Source organism: Schistocerca nitens, chromosome 3 (assembly GCF_023898315.1).
Source record: "Schistocerca nitens isolate TAMUIC-IGC-003100 chromosome 3, iqSchNite1.1, whole genome shotgun sequence".
Lineage (NCBI taxonomy): Eukaryota > Metazoa > Arthropoda > Insecta > Orthoptera > Acrididae > Schistocerca > Schistocerca nitens.
The window spans coordinates 669,929,641-669,952,035 of NC_064616.1; the positions used below are offsets into that span (position 1 = coordinate 669,929,641).

Genomic DNA, 22,395 nt, shown 5'->3' on the forward strand with positions numbered 1-22,395 from the left:
AGTCAATGTAATTTTAGAAGCAGAGCAAGGTGTTTTAGAGATTGAGGTCAAGTCAAATGGGCCCTATGAAGTACTGTTAAAAACAAGGCTAGTGTACTTGGAATTCCTGCAGAAGTGTTCAAACTCATTGGAAAGAATGCAGTGAAAGTGTTGCATTCAATATGTCAGAAAACATGCAGAACCCAACAGTGGCCAAAAGACTGGAAAATCTCAGTATTCATCCTGATTCCAAATAAGGGAATTTCTAAAGAATGTTCAAATCACTGAACAATTGCACTCCTCTCTCATGCTAGCAAAGTCATGTTTAAAATCTTACAAAATAGACTTCGCCAGTATATAGACTGAGAACTACCTGAAGAACAAGTTGGATTTTGTAAAGGAGGAGGGTCCAGAGATCCAATTACTAACATACAATGGATTATGGAAAAGGCAAGATAATTCCAGAAAGGTGTGTATCTCTGCTTTATTGATTATGTTAAAGTCTCTCACTATGTTGACCACAACAAATTATGGGAAGCACTAAAAAACATGGGAATACCAGATCACCTCATCTACCTCAAGTGGCATTTACACTCTGACCAAGAAACCATGGTGAGAACCATATATGGGGCAACTAAAAGGGTCAAGATACAAAAAGGAGTACAGTAAGACTGCAGTATGTGGAGCACATTATGAGGAATGTCAGGTTAGATGAAGAAGAAATCAGAATTAAAATAGCTGGGATAAATAGAACCTTACATAAGCAGATGATGAAGAACCGTTAAAAATCCTCTTACTGAAGGTGAAAGATGAGAATACAAAGGCTGGTCTAATGTCAAATATCACGAAAATGAAAATTATGGCAACTACACATATCACTTCATGGCAAATACAAAGAGAAACAATGGAGGTGGTTTCTATGTTCAATTATCTCTGCTCCCAGATTGCTGCTGATGGTAATGCAGCCACGAAACCAAGAGACGTTTCTTACTTGGCAGAAAGGCAATGTCCAACCTTGTCAATGTTTTGAGAAGTAGAGAAATAAATTTAACAACAAAGATCTATATAATATTTGTTTTGGTCTTTTCAGTTGTGTGATGTATGGATGTGAGACATGGACCATAAGGAAGGCTGAATGGTGTAGAATAGACACCTCTGAATTGTGCTGTCGGAGAAAGCTCCTTAACATTCCATGGACTTCAAAGAGAATGAATAGGTCAGTATTACAGCAAATAAAACCAAAGTGCTCCTTGGAATGTCTGATTCTGAAACAAAAACTCACTTAGCTTGGGCACATTATGAAAAGACATGATTCACTGGAAAATAAGTTAATGCTGGGGCATACTGAAAGCACAAAGAGAAGAGGGGGCAAAGGATGAGATGGACAGACGACATCACATAAGTAATGGATTTCAACATGGAAAGTCTGTGAGAGGAAGCAAGATCATGGAGGGTCGGAATTGGCTAAACGAATAGAGAGAGAGAGAGAGAGAGAGGGAGGGGGGGGAGGGGGGATGCATCCTATATGTGTTTTCTGTTTTCTTTAAAGCATATCCTTATGTTTTCTTTAAAGTGTATCCTTATGTTTTCTTTAAAGTGTATCCATGTACATGCATATGTCATATGATGTGCATGCCCGGAATGTAATCTTATCTAGCCGTGAGTAAAGCTGATGTGTTCTAAATAGGTATCTTCACAGAAAAATATTGCAACCATAATAAACTTTCCACCAAGCCTCCTTAGAAACTTTATCATCACAATTTTATGTCAACACATTAGATAACAAGTACAGATATGTCATCAATATAATAAACTCTTCCAGAACAAAACACTTTTGGGAAGTTACCAACTGTGCACAGGCAGGGTGACGACTCCAGCGAGTGACCAAACGATGTAAATTGCCCTGAAGATGACCTCATCGTGGGTTGAAACCAGTTGGCGGCAAAATAAATAATGTGATTGTGACTGTCATTTTGAATAACTGATTATAAGTAAATTAATCGCTGTTTATCTCCATACAACTATGTTGTCTAAAAACTTTTGGGAAGTCTTAACATGTGCATTTCAGTGCTCATTTCTTACAGCAGTGGAAGATGTTAGCATACTTGTACAGAAAGCTATCTTTTAACTGGATGGCAGCTGGTGAAGCAAACTGAAATGACAAATGACCTCCAACTTTTTGACAAGGGCAATTAAGCCCAGTAGATGCTTGCAACATGTTTATCAAGATTACGTGAGTGCTGGATGTCACAAAAGCATCAATGTCTGACATGACTGTGGAAAACAAGGCTAATGAGGAAGATCATAACCAAAAAGTACTGGTACACAAAAACTAATCCTTAGTGACAAAGGTCTTTGTGAATACAGAGAAAGCATGCTGCACAACATTACATGTGTTTCATACAAACAGAATGGGACTTCAGGCAGAAGTCAATGAACTGAAAATGGATTCTGAATCAGATAGCATGTACTTCATAGAACATCATATTCCATGGGAACAGATACAGATATGAATGGTGGGCTCCATGTGGTTTCCAAGTCGAGCAGTGACCATAAACTATAAAATTATCAAATATGCAGCAACCAGTCACAAAATCATGTTTTATTTATTCACTTTTGCAAATCGATTTCAACTGATTAACAGCCATCATTTGATGTTTAACCTCTGCTTCAGACAGTATTACTACTCAGAGCACATATTGGTTGATAGCACCGATGACGGCTGTTAATCAGTTGAAATCGATTTGCAAAAGTGAATAAATAAAACATGATTTTGCGACTGGTTGCTGCATATTTGGTAATTTTAGATACAGATATATTCTCTTTATCTCTTTTTCCAGTACACTCTGCGTATGAGAGAACCCTAATTTATTCTGGAGAAAACAATCCTCTCAAACAGGCTGAACTTTTTAAAATTATTGCTGTGAAGAGATATTTTAGTGTGAAGTTAGTTAAATAAAAATTTTAGTAATAGCATTTGCTGTTTTAACTTCAGAAATTTTGAAAGTACACTAACTTTTCTTTTTTAAGGGGAGGGGTATGTATGAGGACTTTAATGTAGACTTGAGTATTCTCTGACAAAGATGAAGGGAAGAGCACATCTCCAAGCCCTCACTTCATTTGTTTTCTACAGTAATTTTCCCAACAATACTATACGTAAGTAGCAGTGCAGTGCCAAAATCTCATTAGTAGATAAGACCATTATGAAAGGTTACTAATAATCAGGTTATGGGGTACTGATCATAGCAGTTGAAGATTTTAAGACAAAGGCTTTTCAACAGAAAATGCTATATATGCTTTCACTGATCAAATGTTAAATGCTCTGAATTATCGAACGTCACCCATTTGGGATATTTTGTGATATCTCAAATGCTTTTGGCTTGTGAATCATGAAATTATTCTAGATAAGCATATGTATTGGGGTATGAGTGGGGCAGTGCATGAATGGTTCATATTTAACTGGAAGAATGCAGTAGGTTGAAATTAATGATACAGATAGTCTGCAATAATCAGCAGAGTAGTCAAACTGGGGAGGTATCAAGAATGGTGTTCCACAGGATTTTTTCTTGGGTCCCTTATTGTTTTTAAAATACATTAATGACTTGCCACTCTATATTCATGAAGATGCAAAGCTAGTTCTTCTTGCTGATGATCCAAGTATAGTACTCACACCCAATAAACAAGAATTAGCTGAGGAAATTGTAAATAATGTCTTTCAGAAAATTATTAAGCAGCACTCTGCAAATGGGCTCTCAATAAATTTTGAGAAAACACAGTATATACAATTCTGTACAGTACATGGCATAACACCATTGATAAAAAATAGACTTTGAATAGAAGTCTGCCGCTAAGGCAGAACATTCAAAATTTCTGGGTGTGTGCACTGATGAGAAATTGAATTGGAAGAAACACTAACAGTTTCACCTACTTATGCTATTAGGATTATGGCAAATTTTGGTGATAAACATATCAGTAAATTAGCCTCCTATGCCTATTTTCATTCACTGTTTTCATATGGCATCATATTTTGGGGTAATTCATCATTAAGAGAAAAATTATTCATCACACAAAAGTGTGTAATCAGAATAATAGCTGGAGACCACCCAAGATCACCTTGCAGACATTTATTTAAGGAACTCGAGATATTCACAGTATGTGCACAATACATATATTCATTTATGAAATTTCTTAATAGCCCATCAACCGACGACCTCAGCAGTTTGGTCCCATAAGACCTTACCATTAATAACCCATTCCATTTCAAAAATAATAGCAAAGTGCATAGCTACAACACTAGAAGAAAGGACGACCTTCACTATTCTGGGTTAAACCTGACTTTGGCACAGAAAGAGGTGAATTATGCTGCCACAAAAATGTTTGGTCATTTGCCAAATAGCATTAAATGTTTCACAGATAGCCTAGCTGCATTTAAAAGCTAATTAAAAGAATTTCTGAATTACAACTCCTTCCACTCAATATATGAATTTTTATATATGAATTAGTAAGTGAAAAGAAAATCATGTAAAGAAGGCTTATGTTAAACTGACATTTTCCATGTCATTACGAAATGTCATATTCATGATCTGTGAAACAAGTCTTAATGTAATGTAATCGAATCAAGAAACTTGTTGCAACCTTGTGATATGGATTAATGACTGGAAGAGAATAACTTTAGCAGACAAGTCATCCCTTACTTTCGTACCCACAAGTCACATTCCACTCGCCCTACAGTTCATTTAAATGGCTGAATTGCAACAGTGTTTATGTGAATAAGGATGTCATGTAAAATTCCTGCGCAATTAGTGAAAGTGGTGGTGCAGCATACAACACGATGTACTCGTATCTTGAAGGAGACATATTCACACTCCTGCCCAATCTATATAAACTAAGTTTTCCTAATTTTCATATATCACTGTAGTGAATGCCATGATGGTTTCTTCAAAGTGTCCACTGCTGATTCCTTCCATCTTCCTCCCACATAATTGTGCAATGTAGGCTGGTTGTACCTCTCCAATGACTGCTGCATCACTGGAACAACACACTAACTGTCCTTCCTTCCCCTCTTGTGCACATAAATCTTTATAGTAATTCATTATAGGAGTGTGTGCACAGGACTTCATTACTATTTTTATTTGCCTGAAATCATTTAAGGAATGCACAGAAAACTTTAATCATTAAGGCTAGACCAGAATGTGAATATCACCTCTTTCTAATATGAGTACATTGTCTTACACACTGCAATAACCTGCTCATCTATTTGCAGAATTTCACAGTGATTAAGTGCTTCCTGCAGTGCAGACATTTCCCTCAATGAGACCACTATCTTTCAGGGCAACTCATTCTCAGTTCTGATAATCAAGTGGATAGTGAGCAGAGAATTGGACAAACTTTCTGCTTCTTCACTGGTAATGGAGTTAAATGGCTCATTGTGTGACAAATGACACAAGACACTGAGTGTATTCTGAAATTTCATGCATATGTACAACAGTCAGAGGTGTCCACTGCATATTAATTATGTTCATTTTCATGTTATCCATTTTTCAGATGGGAGGTAGTGGTTCCTGTAATTTATGGGTAACAATTATTTACATTTAACCACTTTAATAGCATTTATAATTTTCGTCTGCATGGGTGTATACAGCGTGCTTTGCAGGAAATATTACAAGATGAGGATGTTTAATGACTCTGCTTTCCACAATTATGTAGGGCATGTGATTTTTAAATTAATTACAATGATGTAATCACATATATTACTGGTGATGTGCTTGAGAATGGACTATGCTCAAAACAGGTAGTGTGAAAAATAAAAAAAATAATACACAGTCTGGTGGGAAAATGTTGCTCTTCAATATAATTAAACTATGTATTTCAAGAGACAATATTCTCTTCATAAGATTGTTGACAGTTTGTGGAAGATTTTGTATAAAATGAATATCCACAGTCCAAAGTGTTTTTTTATTTAATTTAATTGAACACCACAAACTGAGTGTCAGCAACCTGATGATGACAGAATTCACTCTTGAAATGCAAGGATAAATTTTATCAGTACTATCATAGTGACCAAATGCAAATAATTATTTCTGAATTATCTTCATCCATATGCAACAATCATTTCTATAATTGCCTATGGTTATGAAATTACATCACATACAATATTCCAACAATAAATGAGAACAGTCTTAAAATAGTGCATCACCACTGGCACTAACACTACATAAACTCAAGAATGTTTAACTACTGTAAATATTAAGAGTGTGAACTTCTGCTGGAAATAAATCATGTGGCACATACAGAAGAATTAGTATTTTCAACAAAAACTTCATTTTAATATTATATGTTAAATTAGGTCTCAAACTATATATAACTGAATTATTACCACTTTGCTGGTCACCCAAGAAACTCTTCCATTGACTAAAATTTTGTTCCACTGCTGCAAAATTATGCCTCTTTCTTTCAGACGAGAGAAACATACACTTCTCAGGCGACGACAGGTCTTTGAGAGATTGCACAAGCTGTTGGACAAAAATTGGCATATGACAGACTGACCAATACACACGTTCTCGAAGTTTATTCCATCTTCTTCCTTTATAATACTACCACAGTGCCATCAAAATGTATTCAATTTCAGACTAACATCTGTTACCAATTTTCATTTTTTTTAAGTTTTGTTAAATTCTGACCAGCTTTAAACAGTCAGAAGATGAATATATTTTTCAGATGGTTAAAAATACTTTTTGCTCATTTAAATACAAAAGAGAATATTTCAAAGAAATTTACTTTTAAATAAATCTTTTCTTAATTACTCTGTGTAATTATCTGTATGCTATGTGTGCATCTACAACCTCTAGGATAGCTTTGCACCCTATCTATATCCAGCTGATGCATGCAAGGCAGTTTAGACTCAACTTATTTTTACATGGTTACGACTCGCTGCTGTTCAGCAGAATGAGAAATACATCATGTTTATATTATATTTCCTGCCATCTGTTTTTAATCCCATACTGTAGCAGATAGAAATGTTTTTCTTTTTCTTTTACTTCTATTGTAGATTCTGAAGATGTCTACTGTCTAGCTAAAATCGGTAATTCTGTTCAAAACAATTTGTGGTCAAGATAATAATACAAAAATTACACACATTTATGATAGCAGTCCAAATCGACGTTTTATGGGAAATTCAACTCAAATTATAATACCAGCAGAAGATTTCAACGTACCACCAGCTATAGATTGGGAGACTCAAGTGATTATGGCAGGTAGTAAGGAGAGGGAATTGTATGATATCTGTAGACTTCCTGTGTGTCTGTCTGGGTCACATAAGTTCTCCACAATATTTTGGCAAATACAATCAGTGCAGTCTTCAGTTAATTCATAATGACTGCTACTCTGCCCATGTCAGTGTCCTATATATGTTGACCATTATCACCTCCACAAATCTGTTCTGCTCCTATCACTACCTGTGCAACTGACCCAGTAGGTGGTGGTGGTGGTGGTGGTGGTGGTGGTGGTGACCCCCAGCTTCTAACTGTGGTTTCCAATGTTCACAGTACTGTTGTGGGTTGCGCACCTCACTGTATGTCAATGCTTTGCTCTTCCTTGACACAGTACAGGGTTACACCCCTGACTCAGTTGTAGGATGCTGTCTTTCTTAATTAGATCATCTCACCCTAGACCCTAACTTCAAATGGCTCCTTTGATCTTGCAGTCCCAGAAGGAAGAACGTTGCTCAGGTATCTTGGTTTTGTTGTAGTCTATAGTATGACCAGTTTTATACTACAGTCAGCCATGAGTGATTTGACAGTCTGGCATGACTCAGTGTGGTGTATATATTCATAGCTTCTAATTAGCAAATGCTTTTCCTATTATATACCTTGTCACAATGGCCGTGTATTTGCCAGACCCTGGCTTGAGGAGGCTTAGGTCATCCATTACTGAACCTACCAATGTCAAGGTTAGGGGGTGGACTGAAATACACATTTAACACTGCGTTACTACAAGATTCTGCTTACTTTTCTGGAGGTATTTCCAACAAATAGGACACTTGCTAGTGATTTGTAGTCCTCTTTATCTTTCTGCTGTTGTCTATGTATTAACTGTCTGAATGCATGCCGTATCTCCTTAATGCTGTACACATTTCTACAGAATATTGTCTCAGCTCAGTGAAACACTATCTTTGTGGCAGATGGATCACACCCTGTGAACAAGTGTGTATAAGAAATCTTCATGCTGGAAGTTGTGGTGACTGCTGGAAGCATGCAGATACAGATCAGTGTGTGTGGGCTTTCTGTACACACTGTGTCCTAATTTGCCTCCTGGTTTCTGGTTCAGAAGGTCAAGAAATAGGAGCACATTGACACCATCCTGTTCTGCTTCCGTGGTAAACTATCTGTATGCTGGGGTGAAGCAAGTTGAGGTGATGATGACATTTATCAAAGCTGTCCCATCCATGTAGGTAAATGAAAAATGTGTCATCCATGTACTGGTCGAAACACGTTGGTTTTCATTGGACTTGCTCCACGGCCTTCTTCTCAAAATCTTCTATGAGCAAATTCGCCTCAACCAGTGACAGGGGACACCATATGGGGTGTTTCTGTTCATAATAATTTCCATTGAACAGAAAATAAGTTTAGATGAGCAGTCTCCTCAGATTGGTCTCAAATTTCTTGCTTATTAGTTCCATGGAGTGCTTTAGTCTTGTGAAGAGGGACACTATGTCAAAACTCATCAACAAGTCACTATTACTGAGAAAAAAGTCTTGTACATTTTGTACAAAATGAATAGAATTTTGGATGTGATGTTGGCATTTTCCCACAGATGGACTCAGGAGACCTATCAGGTGTTTGGGCCAATACATATGTTGTTGCTGAGCTACTGCTAACTGCAGGCTGCACTGGGATGCCCTCTTTGTGGATGACAAGTACCATTCAAGAACCACCTAAGCGAATTATGATCAGCCTTACAGAGAGGACAACCAATGATCAGCAGCAATGTTGATGCTTGAGAAAGGATTGAACTTTGCCCCAACTCCAACATCGCTACCAATTGTGGAAATTATAAACAATGTGATACAAACCACCTGAAGGGCCACACCACTGAAGAGAAAAATTTCAATGGAGAAAGAGCAGCCTTCTGTGAGTTACATGACTGCCCAGAATTGGTCATCATGACAGCCAACAAAGGAAACTTTGTGTTACACAAAATTTATGAACTTCTAGGTGATGCATTGTGAAGGAAAATGTAAGGCAATTTGAGAAGTTGTTTCAAGAGAAAAATTACTGCAGTTCCTTGGAGTACCTTCAATGTGAAAACAGTCAAGAAACCTTGGCCACAAGCTGCTGCTTCACCAACACTGTACGGGCTGTCAAAAATTCACAATGAGGCAATCCCACTGCAACCGATAAGAAACAATATAGAAGCAACTACATATGGATTGGCTGAACACCTGACTGCTCTCCTGAGACCATTTACCAGAAAATGCCATCATCATATCAGAAATTCAATTAATTTTGTACTACATCTACAAGAAATTTTTCTCAATGACAGTGACCTGTTGGTGAGTTTTGACATAGTGTCCCCCTTCACCAGCCTACCTCTAAAGGACTCCATGGAATTGTAAGCAGGAAATTCAACACCAATATGAATGAGACTCTCTGAGTTTGTGCTCATCTCAACTTACTTTCAGTTCAACAGAAATTATTATGAACATATGGAGATCATCACCATGAGGTATCCTCTGTGGCTGGTTGTGGTGAATTTTTTCATAGATTTCGGGGAGAAGGTCCTCGAGTAAGCCCAACTAAAACCAACCTATTTCTACCATTATGTGGATGACATGTTTGTCGTTTGGTCACTTGGATGGGGCAAATTTGGCTAATTTCTCCACCACCTCAACTTGTTTCACATCAACATTCAGTTCACCATGGAGGTGGAACAGGACAGTGTTGGCTCCCTCCTGTTTCTTGACATTCTCGTGGAAGACAAACAAGGTGGCAAATTGGACACAGTGAGCAAAGAAAGTTTACACAAATGAATCTGTACCTGCATCTCTCCGGCAGTCACCAGAACTCCCAGCATGAAGGCCTCTTACACACATTTGTTCACATGGTGTGATTTACCAGCCACAAAGACAGCCTTCCAACTGAACCAAAGCTACTGAAGACAACATTCCAAAGGAATGTGTACAGTAATAAGCAGATAAGGAGTGTGTTCAGGAAAGTAATAGGTAGACAACCATGCAATGAAAATGAGGAACACAAATCAGTAGCATGCATCCAGTTTGTTGGTAACACCTACACAAAAGCAAGCAGAATCTTCGAATGACAAAATGTCAAATATGTATTTCGCCCACCCCCCTATCCTTGACAATAGTAAGTTCGGTAAAGGATGATCTAAGCCTCCATAAGACATGGGTCTAACAAATCTGCTGCCTATGCAGCAAGGCATACGTTGGGGAAAGTGTTTGCAAATTAGTAGGGAGGTGCCATGAACACAGACAATCACACTGAATTACACCAGACTACCAAATCAGACATGGCTGACTGCAATATAAAACTGGCCATACTACAGACTATAACAAAACTAAGACAGGCAATCTTCCTCCTCCTGTGAGTGTATCATCAAAATGTCCACTGAAATTAGGGTCCAAGACAATCTAATTAACAAAGATAATGGCCTACAACAGGGTCAGGTGTGGAACCCTGTACTGTGTCTACAAAAAGCAAAGCATTCCCGTACAGTGAGGTCCACACCCTACGACAATACTGTGTACACTGGAGACCACAATTCACCATTTCACAGGTGGGCACCAGTACTCCCACCATCTGCACTCATTGCAGCAGGTGCACATATAACAATAGGAGCAAAGTGATGGAGGGACTAATAGCCAACATATACAGGACACAGACATGGGCAGAGCAGCAGTCATCAGGAATCATCTGAAGATGGCTGCAAGTCTTTCTGCCAAAATAACGTAAAGAACTTACAATGTGAACCAGGTGGACACCCAAGAAATTTAAAATTTAGAAATATTCTGAAAGACTATCTGATGGCATACATCATATGAAATTTTTCTAAATGCCTTATCCTGAAATTATCTTGAGCAGTTAATCACAGGAGTGATTCAAAAAGCTAATATCTTAGATCTCCTGGTTAGCAACATTCCCAAAATTTTCAATTCAGTTAACATAGAAAAGGGAATCCGTGACCATAAGATCATAACAACACCACTGAATACTGATTTAAATAGAAATGAAAAGAAAGGTAGAAAGATATATTGGCTTAGCAATTGTGACAAGAAACAGATTTCAGATTATCTGAGCAGTCAACATGAACATATCAGTTCCAGCACTGATAATTTTGAGCATCAATGGACGAAGTTCAAGAATACTGTACAATATTCCTTGGACTGATATCTGCAGTCCAAAGTCATGAGGGATGGCAAAGATCCCACTGTGATTAAACATTCATGTTGGAAAGCTGCTCTGCAAGCAAAGAGAGCTTCATTGGTGATTTAAACATAGCCAAAGCTTCATGGACAAACAGAAACTGCACAAAGCCAAAAGTAGTATATGGAGAGCCGTGCATGCAGTGTACAATTTACACAAAAACAAACTTCTATCAACCAATCTGACAGAAAATCCTACCAAGTTTTGGTCTTATGCTATGTCAGTAAATAGATCAAAGCCATATGTCCAGACACTCTGTGACCATAATGGTACTGGAATGAAGGATGACAGAAAGAATGTTGAAATACTAAATTCCTTTCTCCAAATCAGTTACACTGATGAAGATTGTATTGCGGCTCCTTCTTTAAATCATTGCACCATTGTCAAAATAGCATCTGTCAAAACAAGTAACCAAGGGACAGAGAACTGACTGAAATTGCTCAACAGAGGAAAGGTGACTAAACTTGATGAGATACCTCCACAACACTATGTAGAGTAAGCAAAAGAACTTGCTCCACTTCTATCAGCAGTGTACCATAAATCACCCAAAGAGAAACACATTTCTAGTGATTGGAAAAAAGCACAAGTCACTCCCATTTTCAAGAAAGGTCTTTAAACAGACAAACCAAAGTATAGGCCTACATCACTAATGTCTATAACTGTAGAATTTCTGAGCATGTTTTAAACTAATGTACTATGACATTTCTAGAGATCGAAAATCTCTTCTGTAGGAATTAACACGGTACTGAAAACAATTATCGTGTGAAACCCAGCTTACTCCGTTCATCCACAAGACCAAAAAGGCAGTAGATTTCTATGCCGAGTTTGATGCTGTGTTCCTTGACTTCCAGAAAATATTCAGTACAGTTCCACACTGCTGCCTAATGAACAAAATACTAGTATATGGAACATCAGACCACGTGTGTAATTAAATTGAAGAGTTCTTACCAAACAGAACACAGCACATTACTCTTAATTAGGAGATCTTTTCACACATAAAAGTAACTTCAAGCATACCCTAAGGGAGTGTTACAGGACCATTACTTTTCTCAATATATTAGAATGACCTTGTGGATAACACCAGGCAACGGCCTTGCCACAGCGGATACACTGGTTCCTGTGAGATCACCGAAGTTAAGCGCTGTTGGGCATGGCCGGCACTTGGGTGGGTGACCATCCAGCCGCCATGCACTGTTGCCATTTTTTGGGGTGCACTAAGCCTCATGATGCCAATTGAGGAGCTACTCAACCAAATAGTAGCGGCTTCGGTCAAAAATACCACCATAACGACCGGGAGAGTGGTGTGCTGATCCCACCCCCCTCCTATCTGCATCCTCCTCTGAGGATGACACGGCGGTCGGATGGTCCTGGTAGGCCACTCGTGGCCTGAAGACGGAGTGCTTTTTGTGGATAACACCAGGAGTTGGATGAGGCTTTTTGAAACACTGTTGCATACTGAGAAGTTTAATGCTAGAAAATTGTAGTGAAATGCAGGAAGAACTGCAGGGGGTCAATGCTTAGTGCAGGGATTGGCAGTTGATACTGAATAAATAAACATAAGGTAATTAGCATAAATAAGTAGAAAGGTCTACTACTGTACAATTACACAATTGGGAACACTCACTGGAAGCAGTGACATCGATTAAATATTTCAGTATGCATAGAGAGTTATGTAAAGTGCAACAATGACATGAAATTAATCACAAGTAAGGCAGATGCCAGACTGAGATTCCTCCAGAAGTGCAGTCCATCCATGGAGGAGGTAGCTTGTAAAAACCTCATTCAACCAATACTTGAATGCTACATGTCAGTCTGAACTCCTACTAGACAGGATAGATAAAGGAAACATGAGTAAAACCTATGAAGAGTAGCGTTTTTCACTAGAGGTTCATTTCTTAAGTGAAAAGGTGTCATAGAAATGCTCATCCAATTCCAGACGCTTACCAACAACCATTCTTCCTACAGACCATTCAAGGCTGGAACAGCAAAGGAGAAAAGTGACAGTGGTACATGAATTACTCTCCATCATCCATCATAAAGTGGTTTGCAGAGTACAGATGCAGATGAAAAATAAAGTGACCAGTCCTGATCTGTGAGCCCCATTTATAATTTACAGTCTCAACTTGAAAGTAATTCCTACAATTGTACTTAAGTAATCACACTTATCAATTTTCCATACCTTGTGAATAAGCCCTATCTTCATTTTGTATCAGGTCTCTATTGTGTTAAAGCACCTACCCACTGTGAAGCTTTTAAATGATAAGTTAAAAGCTAGTTAAAGGAAAGTGATTCCTAATGTCAGAAGATCTTCTGGATGAATGCAAGAAATTACACTGTGTCAAAGATATATGAGACACATAACCCAAGAAGTAGTAGGGTTTGCGCTCTCTCTCTCTCTCTCTCTCTCTCTCTCTCTCTCTCTCTCTAAGGGAAGAATGATTATTGTGACTACTTTTTTGATCACATTAGCACATGAAGAAATTCTGTGCCCTCACAAGAGAAATGTGCTTATGTGGTGGCAAAAATAGGAGGGAAGTGATTTGGTGTGCAAGCAATTCTATGTGTATGTGATATGATTATATACTGGTGTAGGCATTTTGTATAAATTGGTGTACAACTGAAAACCTGCCCACTGTACACCCATGACTTAATAATTCATCTGATTGGTGCCATTAATCGTAGCTTTACATCATTTTGTACTACTTCCTCCACTTCTTGCTCACAATGGCTGGCACCTGATGATTGAGCAATAAAGCCTCCAAAATTAGTTGTGGAATAAAAGGATATATTAGCTACAAGTGCAGCAGATTTTTAATTACATTATTATGAGAAACTAGTTCGTGGGAAATTATGGCAGACTGCCGCTACAAGAATGGGTATTTCTGAAAAATTCTCATTGGATGTTTGTTGGTAGATGTCCTAGAATACCAAAAGCTTCACCCATCCGCTCAGACATTGGAAATGGACTTTCCTGGAGAATGACTGCAGAAGTTTCGAACCACACAAAAACACGAATTGACTGGAACCTTGCTGTGGAAGAACAGACTTTCCTATGGCCAGAAGCATGGGGCAGCCTAACATGGAAAATCCAATCACAGTATGTTTCTGTGTTTATTTGTTTGATGAATGCACAAAGAGGCAAGGAGAGCAAGCCACAAATTTGTAACACCACACTCCACCAGATGGCAAATGTACAACTGATGAACCCATAAATGTAAGCCACGGAAAAAAAGAGGGGCTGGAGAACAATTTGGAAGACAGTTCAGTTCGGTTGGAGCCTGGTAGAACGACATTTGGCACACACAGTTCTGTTCCACTGGAGTCTTGGAGGAGGACTGGAGCACTGGTGACTGCTACTATGAGATGTCAGTGACAGTGGCCATCACATCCTGACCACCTGAGACATGAGGAAACAGTCCCACATGGGCCACAATGGCCAGTTGTCTGCACCAGACTGGGATTATGTACTCTGGCTAGTGTGTCATTCTCCATTTTGAGAGATACTAATCCTCTGTTTTCCTCAAGCCTCGTCCCACATTAGATCAGAACTTAATTACATACAACACATACGTCTAGTGTCTAACTGCCCAGAAGTTGATAAATACTTATCATGTTCAACCTCTCATTCAACTGGAAAGATTTTGCCATGTTGTTTACCTCTTGTGCAATGGTCCAGTATATGCAGTCACCAACATTAATATGTCATTGCTTGATAAGCCATATTTCTGTATCACAATCTTATTAGCCCTCTTTCTGAATTATATGCACACTGTACCAAGTTTTAATTGGCTTATAGTAAAAAGTCTGGCATCACACTCAATGAGTTAATTGAAGCCTTCAGCATTATCTAACCCTAACAGTCTAACTATTCTAAAATTAAAGTACAACGTGTATTTTTATTAAATTAGTATTGCAGATACAACTTTTTGGCAACCACAGTATGGGCCAAGATGTTACGGTCCAAATTTTACAATAATATAAGTTTCTTTTAGTGCTGACCATCATACCTGTATTCCTTATTTTATTCTACCTTTACTTGGAAAGCTTGAGTTCCCGTATACCATAATGTCGCCATCACCTATACTTAATTTTCTTCCCCCCACCCCACAAGTTACAGCTTTCCCATCCACAATTTATAGTCAGAATATTTATTTCCACTTTTGTGAAATAATAAAGTTATTCACATGACTATATGCATTACAAATTTATTTTTCCATCCAGTTGTGTTGCAACAGCTAAACATTCTTACAACGAACTTCAAATAGTACCATACTTCGCATTTTAATGGTATGGCATATGCTGGTTGATATTCTGTTTAAAAATCTGTTAACCTTTAATAACATTATTTTAAAGCTACTTTCTCTTCCTTCCAAGTTCTTACATTTCAATTTTTTTTAGTTTGCAAAGAATAATCACATTGAAACAAGTGTAAACACTTCACTATATAAATAAATTTTCATTGCTTTGAAAGTGGCAGATTCCGAAGCAGAAAATTGAAGCTTGATTCAGAGATCTATTCACAGATACATAATAAGACACTCTTCAAAAATTAAAGTCTCTGAAGTGATTCTCTCTCTTTTCTGTATCAACATTGGTTTAGAAACACAATTATGTATCTATCTAATGCAGTCTAAAGAACTCAACAATACACCTTTACTGATAACATATAAATCTCAATAAAATAAAACTGAATAGGGATCTGAAACAGATAAACTACACACAAAAAAAATGTATTTTTATGCAAATACTACATTAGGACAAACCTCTAGCACAATGAAGTGCTATATGGAAGTTCCTTCTATACATAGCATATCAGGTGTGATATATGTAAGTGCTGTTTATAATTATTGGTAAGACAAAACTATGTTTTACCTGAATGAGTCCAAGTATAAGCATATTTGACTCAGTAACTCAAATGGCAGTTCAGCCAAATGCAGCTGCTGTTGGTCAGACTCTGAATGTGATTCTTCAATGCTGTTAGCAGCCTCCTTGAATCCAAAACTTTCAAGCTCTTCACTGTGAATCACAGATGCTCCCAACTTACATGGGTGCAATCTTTTAATACTGTATGTGCAGCCATACTGTGCTAATGGGCAACGATATTCCACCCATCCATCCAATCCACCTTGAATATCACAGTGTACATTCTTATAGTGCCAACCATAATCATCTCGTCTGAACTCCTGAGCACATAAGAATGTGTATATGTCCATTGGTTTGCTCTGACTTCTTGGGAGTCTATCAATGGTAAGACTTAATGAAAACGACAAAGGCAGAACAACTGAAGAAATCTCTGAAAAAGTATCAATACCATTTTCATTTGCATTACTGTGCTGCTCCACAGCTTCTGCCTCAATATTATTTGACAATGATGTACTGGAAACTGGTGTCTCATTTGACACAAAATTATAGACTCTTTTGTTTGTGGAAGAACTGCATTGCTCTTGATCAGACTCAAATTCAGTAACATCATCGCTGCTGCTGGTGTTCAGCTGACCTAAAAAAATAAACAATAGCAAAAATAGTGTTGTATGAAATAAAAATATTGTCTGATAGAATTGGGAGATTGCGACAGAAATTACACGTAACTCATTGGTATGATAGTAGCTTTTGAAACTGTGCTCATACAGAAGAGGGGTAACTATATGGTGATATGAATGGCATAATGAAGAAACCGTGGTTCACCGTAACTTTGAAGTGAATTCCAGTAAAAATAATAAATGAGAAATATGAAACTGGTTGTTTCCACTAACTACTCAAGGAATTCTATAAGTTACACAGTATGAATTTGGAGAGATTGTACAAGATGTATGATATTATGTTGCAGACCACTGAAAGAAAGGAAGATGACAAGCTGCCAATAGCACAAGGTACTAACAAGCAATGAAGAAGGCACATGCATTTTAACCCTGACTAGGTAACATGCTTTTAAAGATTATGCGTAACCCATTCAAATCAATTCAAATTATTAAGGTGGTTGTGGCCATCAAATGAACTGTAATACAAACAATAATTTTTAAGGAGAATACACATTAGATTAAAACACCAAAATTTTAACTTGGGGCCAACAGTATAAACATAACTCTATTGGCATATTTCCACAGCTATATGGTGTTAATGTTAAACTGAATAACATAACACTTTAACTCCACTAGAGAATGTCCCATCAACAGATATATGTATCTGTAGGTCACTACTTCACTGCTTTTTTTATCTTCTAGACTCTTACACAACACTTCAACTTAGAGATTAGTGTTGCTTATTCCTCCTCATTGCTACTTGTATTCTGACTAAGGCTTGTCACTATGCAAGTACAAAACAGTGGTATTAGTTTGCAAGTGTGCAAGACATTAGTTATTAGTCCTATTCCATCTGTAGATATGCAAGCCCACATTTCTCCAATTTTACAATACTATGTGCTTCATGGTTCACCAACATCCAAAATTTATTATCCCACAATGAATCTTGTAGATGTAAGACCTCTCACATTTTAATTCAAATATTTGATCACTGTATTAAGACAAAAAAGCTGTGAGGACAGAGCGTGAGTCGTACTTGGGTAGCTCAGATGGTAGAGCACTTGCCCATGAAAGGCAAAGTTCCCAAGTTCGAGTCTCAGTCTGGCACACAGTTGTAATCTGCCACTAAGTTTCAAAACTTGTGTAGTTTTTCTTTGTGTGCTACATATCTCAAAGTCCACAATAAGCGTTGTTTGTGAACATCATATATCCAAACTGAATTTATAGTGTCATTGGATGTTCATGGAATTTTCAATACTTAAGCATATCCAAACACTGTTTCTGTTACCTCTGAGGACAGCAGATAGTTAATAATCCCCTGATCATGTAGTGTTGGTTCCTAATTTCTCAGAGAATTTTTTGAGATAAATTCAAAACAAGCAAATCTTGGTCCCCATGATGTAAGCAATATCAGAAGCTGATTTCACCAGAAAATAATACATCCATCCCTCATTCAAAAATCTTCAGTTAGAAAATGCTTATTCAAACCAGCACATAATATTTTCTACTAGAAAAAGGACAACAACGACACTGTACAACTGATCAACACTCGCCTTAATTACAATTTCTTCACTAACAAAATAAAACTGGTGTTAGTTCAGAGCACACATTTCCACAAGAGAGGCAATGATGGTCTTTAGTCATCCAGTACATCACCACTTCCAAGCAACAAAATCCATCTAGTCTACAGATAATTTTCTTATCTGCCACAAATACCTTCAAGGTTTGAAATGACAGTAAGACCCGACTGCAAAAAATCTGAGGATCAAAATTTCACCTAATTTGTGAGAGACATATCATATACAGTACCTTATACCACCTACCTAAAAGCTGGTATGTCTGCCTTTGGTTGGCATGGATAAGAGTGGTGATGCATCTTGGCAAGGAAGCAATAAGGCCTTCATAGGTCACTTGAGGGAGTTGGCACCACATCTGCACACACAAGTCACCTAATACTCGTAAATTCTAGGGAGTTGGGGGAGGGGGGAGGGCGTCGATGAGCTCTTTCACAATGTTCAATCACATCCCGGATGTGTTCAATCAGGTTCAGGTCTGGCGAGTTGGGGGGCCAGCCAGTACATCAATTGGAACTCACTACTGTGTTCCTCGAACCACTCCATCGCACTCCTAGCCTTGTGACATGGCACATCATCTTGTTGAAAAATGCCACTGCCGTTGGGAAACATGACTGTCATGAAGGGGTGTACGTGGTCTGAAACCAGTGTATGGTACTCCTTGGTCATCATGGTGTCTTGCACGAGCTCCACTGGACACTTGGGTGCCCACATGAATGTTCCCCAGAGCATAATGGAGCCACTTCCAGCTTGTTTCCATCCCACAGTACAGGAGTCAAGGAGCTGTTCCCCTGGAAGATAATACATTCGCACCCTCCCATCAACACAATGAAGGTATGGATATTCATCAGACCACGCAATGCTCCACCTTTGCACCAACATTTAGTGCCAATGGTCCCTGTCCATTTCAGTCATAGTTGTTGATGTCATGATGACAATGGCACATGCATGGGCGTCAGCTGCGAAGACCCATGATTAGGAGTGTTCGGTGCACTGTGCTTTCACATGCTTGTACTCTGCCCAGCATCAAAGTCTGATGTTAGTTCCACCACAGATCACCATCTGCCCTGTTTTACCTACAACATCTGACATCTGTAATGAGGGGTGGCCACCCAAATCCACAATGTCTGGACATGGTTTTACCTTGGGTTCACCACGCATTGAAGACACTCACCTCAAACACCCGATAAGTCAAGCAGTTTCTGAAACGCTCTGAACTAACACCTGTCTTATTCTGTTAGTGAACAAATTGTAATTAAGGTGAGTGTTGATCAGTTGTACAGACCATCATAATCTGCCTTCAGTCAAACTCAAATGGATCATGCACCTCTCCCTTTCTACACATGAACAGCACACACACTGGTCCTACATGCACCATGTGTTCCTCTGACTAACAGTCATTCCTCACCAGGTGAAGCTGCTATCACCTGGACAGCTTTCTATTGATAGTAGGTTGGTGGTTGTAATGTTCTGGCTGATCAGTGTAACTAAGCATCATCATTGAAAATTGTTTTCCCATTAACATCATTACACACAAATTCTGAGAGAAACGGGAAATTCATTAAAGTGGGCAATGTCAGTGGTTTATGGTACCTTTTTATAATGTCTTTTGGTGGAAGCTACCTAATCTTTTGCCACTGCAGTTTATACTGAAACGATTAAGGTGTTACTTGAATAAAATAAAGGATAAAACTGTATATTTTATCACATATCATGAATTTATTGAAGATCATTAGACCTCATAATCTGAATTAACAGTAATAACATAGCTTTCATATCTAAAAGAAATCAAAGAACACCAGCATCACAATACCCAAATCATTGCACCAGCCAAACAAAAATATGCTATGTTCAGGGCCACAGCACAGATGACAGGCACACAAAAAACTGAGAGCCTTAAAGCAATCGCATGGAACAATGTATATTCAACAAATAAGATGTATAGCAGAATATATTCTGACAACAGCACAATGGAAAAGACAATAGACAATTTTGATGTAAATAAGTATATTGTACTTGGGAACAGTGAATCAAAAGGCATCAACAGATTTAAGAATAAGATGTGAATACAGAGCTTTCCTTCCCCACAAAAAACGATCTTTGTAATCAGTTATCATCACCTGGAAGTGACCATCATAGCAGTAACAACTTCTCAGCAAATAAGAGACTGAAGGCGAGGAAAAAAAAAAGGCAATGAGAACACTGTAATACAATATGAAATATTTGCACATTAGTTACGTGCAATTCCAAGAGAAGACTAAATAGGGAAAAAGACTCAGCCCAGTAGAAATCCTTGGATAATGCATGAGACATTAAACTTAACTGACAAAAGAGAAAATATAAAAATGCAGCAAATGAAGCAAGTTAATGGGAGTACAGATGTCCAAAAAATGTGACAGACAGAAAGTGCAAAGTGGTAAAGTAGGAATGGCTAAAGGAGGAATGTAAAGCTGTAGAAACATGTATGACTAGTGAAAAGATAGATGTCACCTGTAGCAGAAATAGAATTAAGATATACCTTTGCAGTAAAGAGAAGCAGCTGCATAAATATCAAGAGACCAGATGGTAAACCAGCACTAAGCAAAGAACGGAAAGCCAATAGTTGGTAGGAATACACTGAAGGGCTATATGAAGGAAATGAACTTGAAGACAATTTTATAGATGGGGAAGAGGAAGTACATGAAGACAACATGGGAGAAATGACATTGTGAGAAGAATCTGACATAACACTGAAAGATCCAGGTCGAAACAAGATCCCTGAGTAAAGGACATTCCTTCAGTTTTATTGCAACTCTTGGGAGAGCCAGCCATGACAAAACTATTTCACCTGGTGTGCATGATATGTGAGACAGACTTCAAGAAGAATGTACTAATTCCAACCCAAAGAAAGCAGGCACTGACAGAAGTGAATATTACTGAACTATCAGTTTAATAACAAATCATTGCAAAACATTTACATGAATCATTTACAGAAAAATTGAAACACTGATAGCGAACCTCGAGGAAGATAAGTTTGGATTCTGGAGAAATGTAGAACCGAGATAGCACTGATCCTCCAATTTATCACAGAAGATAGACTGAAGAAAGGCAAACATGTGTTTACATCATTTGTAGAGTTACAGAAAGCTTTTGACAATGCTGATTAGGACATACTATTTGAAATTTTAATGGAAGCAGGGATAAAATGCACGGAACAAAAGATTATCCACAACTCGTATACAAACCAGACTCCAGATATAAAAGTCAAGGGGCATGAAAGATAGGCAATAACTGAGAGGAGAGTGAGGCAGGTAGTAGCTTACCTCTGATGTTATTCAATTCACAGAGAGAATTAACGTTCAGGGAGAAGAAGTTAAAGCCCTGAGATTTGCCAATGACATTGCAATTCTGCAAGAGATGGCAAATGACTTGAAAGAACATCTGAATTGTATGGATAATGCCTTGAGAAGATATTATAAATTGAACACCAACAAAAGTAAAAGAAGGATACTGAAATGTAGTCTGAGGGAATTAGATTGAGAAATGAGACACTAAAAGTAGTACATGAGTTCTTTTATTTGGCCAGCAAAATAAGTGATGATGGGAGAACTAGAGAGGATATAAATCGCAGACTGGTGATAACAAGAAACGCACTTTTAAAGATGATAAATTTGTTGATATGAAATATAAATTTAAATACTACAAAGACATTTCTGAAGGTATTTGTCTGTAGTATAGCCTTGAATGGAAGTGAAACATGAATGATAAACAGTTCAAGCAAGAAAAGGGTAGACTAGACACCTCTGCGATGTAATGCTGTAGTTCATATGGGTGGAAAGGATAACTAATGAGCAGATACTGAATACAACTGAGGAGGAAAGATATCTATGGCACCACTTGACT

General features: G+C 38.0%; 1 protein-coding gene across 2 annotated transcripts in view; it reads right to left on the reverse strand.

The window, feature by feature from the left end:
* The window catches only part of LOC126248629 (F-box only protein 30-like), a 77,651-nt gene that overhangs the window by 26,983 nt on the left and 28,273 nt on the right, over positions 1–22,395 (reverse strand). For both annotated transcript variants that reach the window (XM_049949804.1, XM_049949803.1), the window contains exons 5-6: positions 16,293–16,917; positions 6,356–6,491 (exon numbers count right to left, since the gene is read on the reverse strand). In XM_049949804.1, coding sequence (XP_049805761.1) covers positions 6,356–6,491; positions 16,293–16,917 — 761 coding nt within the window. The remainder of the gene's footprint in view (positions 1–6,355; positions 6,492–16,292; positions 16,918–22,395) is intronic.